Consider the following 5,173-nt stretch of genomic DNA (forward strand, 5'->3'; position numbering starts at 1 on the left):
TTCAATAAGCAATCCTGAAAAATATTTGGGGGTGCTTAACTTTTTTCCAGGTGTATATTATTTTATGTATTTTTTCGAAGTTGATAGTGCCTCCAATGGTGCAGTTGTTTGGAGAAACTGGACAACAAACTGTTGATAATATGATGCAAAACCTAATAATCTTTATTAGTCTCATATTGGGACCTTAACTACTGTGATCTTCAGTGAATGAATGAGAACTTCATCCCTACCTTCTATATGACCAAGAGAATCCACTTTTGTGATAACGGGTGACTGTTTTCCAATACAATTCCCATCTGGTCCCATGAATACACAAACAAACTTCCTGAGCAGTTCACTTAATCCATGTCTCTGTGTTCAGCTCTGATAATTAGCAGAATCCACAACTTCAGATGCTTTGGAAGTTGCAAATTCATTCTTATTCGTGGTAAAGTGGATGTAACATAAGATTTTCAGTTTCTTTGTGTCACCTCCATTTTGTCACTGTGCCAATGATTATTCCAGCTTGGAGTTGAATATTTGTTGTTACATATTAGCATTGGAACATTATCCATGCATAGGCAAATTTGTGTTCGAGTTGGTTCAGCCTTCTTTAAATTGCTTTATCACTGCAGCAGAAAACTACAATGCATTAGACTACGTACATAGTACACCATGAAACACCATTTGCAACATTTGATAGTATCACTACCTCCTTCTTAACATGCATGCAGTTCACATTTTTGGACCCAGTCTGGTCGGAACTGTATGGTTTACCAGGAAGATGCTAACTACGTGCAGATCATTTGTATGAAAATATAGAAAAACAACAACTAGATGACATCTAATTATATATTCTATATTATTTATAAAAGGGTAAAATATGATGATACTAATTTCATCATACCTGCTTCCTAATATATAGGTAATAATCATAATATATTTCTCTTATCTGACCACTAGTTAATAATCTCACCTCAGACTTTTTATACTCTGAGGCCAGTAAAACCTTATCACTCAATAAAAAAATAAATATATATCTTACTGAAATATGATGTAGTATTTGAGAGCCTAAGTTAATATAAATCTAAGGATATGAAAATGGTATAATTGCGCATATGATTAATTGAAGATAAAATTTTCAAAGATTCTTATATTACTTTTATACCTCTTGTGAGATAAAATATGTTAAAAACCACCTTTGTATTAACTAGTATGTTAAAAACCATCCTTGTATTAGCTAGACATCTAAAGGGGCATCAAATCTTGGGAAACTTAAGATTCGTTCTTCAATGGGCATATAGTATGTAACCAAGTTTTTTAATTAAAAGATTTAAAGATTGTAATATCTTTATGGAACACTTATAGAATTATTTGGTGATAATGATGATATATGAGTTTATATTTTGTAACTCGGTAAAAATTATATTTGTTATATATATATATATATTCCTGCAGTATTACCAAAAGTATTGGTACAACACGTATTGAGAAAAGGCTTTTGCTTTTGAGCCGTCATTGTACTAAGGCGTAGGCCCATATTTCATTCTAATCTCAGCCTGCACTGTGTTATTATCACTTGTCACCAATCGTTTTCCTATCTCTTGTGTTCCTCCAACAGCGCACCAAACTGTTCCAGAATATTTCAGTTTGACTCATGTCAGGACACTAGGCTCCCCAAAGCAGATTGTGATCGTTATCTTCTTCAAAGTAGTCTTAGACATAGTGTGTATTATCATTCTAAAACGTCTTCGTGTATTCCATGAATCAGTAATGTTCATAATACCACAGTATGAGAAAACATTTATTGTTTCCTTAACTTTTACGAGTGTACAAAATCAAGATTACTTAAAACCAAGTCTACATCACTTTTCACAGTCATACCCAAATATTTTTCAAGTTGTCTGCATAGTCATGCTTGTCTGGCCAAATCAAGCAACAAATCAACCATTTCACGTATATGTTTTCATCAGTTATCAAGCAACGAATCAACCATTTCACGTATATGTCTTCATCAATTTTCTCCCCGGTCTCCAACCCTCGAGGCACCATAATAGTTGACACTAACATTTCTTTTAATCCTGCAAGATAGAGATCTTTCTGTGTAGTTAATACGCTGGCTTGCAATCCTCATTTCAGTTTTGGATAAATGTTTTTTTCATAACGTGTTTCATAACATCATGCAAATAATTACTAATACGTTGTTTTCAAATCGATATTTTACTGATGCACGTACCTTGTTCTTCAGTAAATTACCAGTAACAGATTTGAATTCTACTGAAAGGACACTCAAATCACAAAATGCTGCATTTGATAACCATTCATTTTTAAAAATCTGTTTTCTTTTTATCATGGCACATTGACTTCAATAACTGTTTGAATCAGCTGCTGACATTTATAATCCTGCCATGGAATTCTTTTGAAACAGATCAATTACTAAATGAGATTATTCTGTCACAACAGTCCCCCTGTGGGACAGTGATAAGTTTACGGACTTAAACGCTGAAAGTAGGAGTTCGATTCCCCACGGTGAACATAGCAGATAGCCCAATGTGGTTTTGTTCTAAACCAAACAACAATAGCAATTGTCACAATAAGTGACACCGATGACACAGAAAATAAATATCAATACATTATTGTTAAATCTTAATATACATATATTGAGTCAAACCATACCGCATTAAACAAAATTAGGCCTAATTTCTTTTTGCCTCTTTTTTTTATTTATTTCAAAGTTTTGCAGACAGCGATACTCAATATCTGTACAAAAGAGTAATGGAAGAGGACAACGAAAACATAACAAAAAGCTTCTTCAAGAATGTTGTTGAAGAAATTAATGAAAGAAAAGCCGCGAGGATGTCATCAGCTACCTACGTTCCAGTGTCTAGTCCAACAAATGTTGAAGATAAACCAACTGAGGATTCTCTAATTGAACTAGCAGAAGATAAGCACGACGGTAACGTCAACAATGATAATCCGATTGTAGACGGTAACGTCTCCAGCAAAACAAATGTTATGGAGAGCACATTACCACAGCCAGATTATCCATCTATTGATAATACCGATGTTACTGATAGTGCTAACAATGACGACGGCCAAAACGTTGCGGTTGACACGGAGTCAGCTGATGATACTGATGACAACATAAATGATCCAAACAACCAGAACAGAAAGAAATCGGTAGTTACGTTTAATGAGGAATTAGAAGTAATCACCTACGATAATAAGCAATGAAGATGGTTCCAGTGAAAAAAATGTGGAAACCTCTCTTAATTTTCACATGCAAATTCTGATCACTGAATAAATTAATTTTTACGTAACAAAATTATAACCTTCAAAAATAATAGAGTATTGCAATATGTTGAATATAAACTAAAGTAATGTTTCAAGAAAGACGAAATCAAGCAAATAACTGAAAACGTCAGTCATTACTGATTAATGGAAATATAATTAAAAATTGTATATTTTCAGGATGAATAATGGCGTAAAGTTAGCAAAAGTATCATAACGATTGTTGAAAGGATGAACTGCTGTTTTGCAGAATGTTTAATTTCAAGAACAATGTCAATAATTTCCATAACAATTGTCATAATTACAGACTAGTTGAAAGTTTCAGTGGTGTGATAACTTGTCCTTATGTATACTTTGCAAAACACACTTGCAAGATAGGTTACTACGATGTGTTTCAGGTGTATCTTGTTTGTACTTTGTAAAACACACTTGCAAGATAGGTTACTACGATGTGTTTCAGGTATATCTTGTTTGTACTTTGTAAAACACACTTGCAAGATAGGTTACTACGATGTGTTTCAGGTATATCTTGTTTGTACTTTGTAAAACACACTTGCAAGATAGGTTACTACGATGTGTTTCAGGAAGTTATTATTACTTATATTCGTCAGCATTTGCTCTTTAGTGATTGCATAATTTAGATTTTGAAAATATGTACTATATAAAACTGATTTAACTATCTTCATAGGTATTTAAATGTAAGGATTCTTAATTATTGTCATTGTTTCAATGTTCTTTTATTTGACCTTTAAAATGGAGAAGCAATACTTTAATTAATGAATAAAATATAGGAACTTCTTATTAATTGTAGTTGTTATTACATTCGTGTATGAGTTAACTTTAGTTAACTTATCGTTTTATTGACATTTATAACGCTGTAATTAAATATGACGTGAAATTAAAATAAATTGTTGATTTATGTAACTCTACGGAAAATCCTTTGTTCTTTAATAGTGTAACTTTACTGTTGATAATAAGGCTGTTCTGTTATCCATATAAATCAACTTATTTTGTTATAACATGTGAATTTTTATATTATGTTTCTATTATCATGAACGCTATTAAAATCAGATATTGATCAAAATTAAACATTTTATGGATGGTGAAATAACTTAGGTAATATTCTGAAACTTAGATTTTACATTGAAAATAAAGTGACAGTTTCTTATATGTTACTTTGATATTGTTAAATAATGTTACTTTAAAGTTGTCGTTTTCGTTTCACAAAACTTCATGTTAATACTCATAATGAAGAAAAGAGAAATAATGACGAAGTAAAAAAATACAAATATTTGCATAAAAGACGTGTTTGATAAGTAAACGACACTGAAAATGAAATTGCCCCTTCCCCCAATGACACAGCGTTAAGTCTGAAGGTTTACAACACCAAAATCCGGGTTTCGGCACCCGTGGTGATCAGAGCACAGATATCCCATTGTACAGCTGTGTGCAAATGAAATTAATAAAAAAAGATTTACATTCATAGATGTAATAAAAGCATAAATAATCACTACAGTATTTTTATTATTCTTGTAATAAGAACCAAAGTGTTTTGCATAATATTAAATCTGAATTAATAACAGATTTTGATTTTATAAATACGACTTTGTGAGGAAGTTTCACGTTACAACCATATATTACCAAAAAGCTCCTGATAAAATCGTATAAGGAAAAACGTTATAAATCAGTAATAATGTGATATTTTTTATAAAATAACAAAAATTTATTAGAGTTTCAAACCAATGAAAATCGTTGTTTTCATTGTTCTAAATTTTCTTGAAACACAATATTCAAATCTGCTCTCAGATTGTTGTACTCTTATGTATGTATATATATATATATATATATTAAGCAAGTAACACACACACACACATATATATATATATATATTAAGCAAATAACA

The 5,173-nt window shown here is 31.4% G+C and overlaps 1 protein-coding gene across 1 annotated transcript in view; it reads left to right on the forward strand.

Annotated features, from left to right (window-relative positions):
- The window catches only part of LOC106462307 (protocadherin Fat 3-like), a 56,991-nt gene extending 53,417 nt beyond the window's left edge, over positions 1 to 3,574 (forward strand). The window contains exon 23 of the mRNA XM_022389527.1: positions 2,715 to 3,574. Coding sequence (XP_022245235.1) covers positions 2,715 to 3,213 — 499 coding nt within the window. The 3' untranslated portion in view covers positions 3,214 to 3,574. The remainder of the gene's footprint in view (positions 1 to 2,714) is intronic.
- The last annotated feature ends 1,599 nt before the right edge of the window (positions 3,575 to 5,173 follow it).

Source organism: Limulus polyphemus, unplaced genomic scaffold, assembly GCF_000517525.1.
Source record: "Limulus polyphemus unplaced genomic scaffold, Limulus_polyphemus-2.1.2 Scaffold1139, whole genome shotgun sequence".
Taxonomy (NCBI): Eukaryota; Metazoa; Arthropoda; class Merostomata; order Xiphosura; family Limulidae; genus Limulus; species Limulus polyphemus.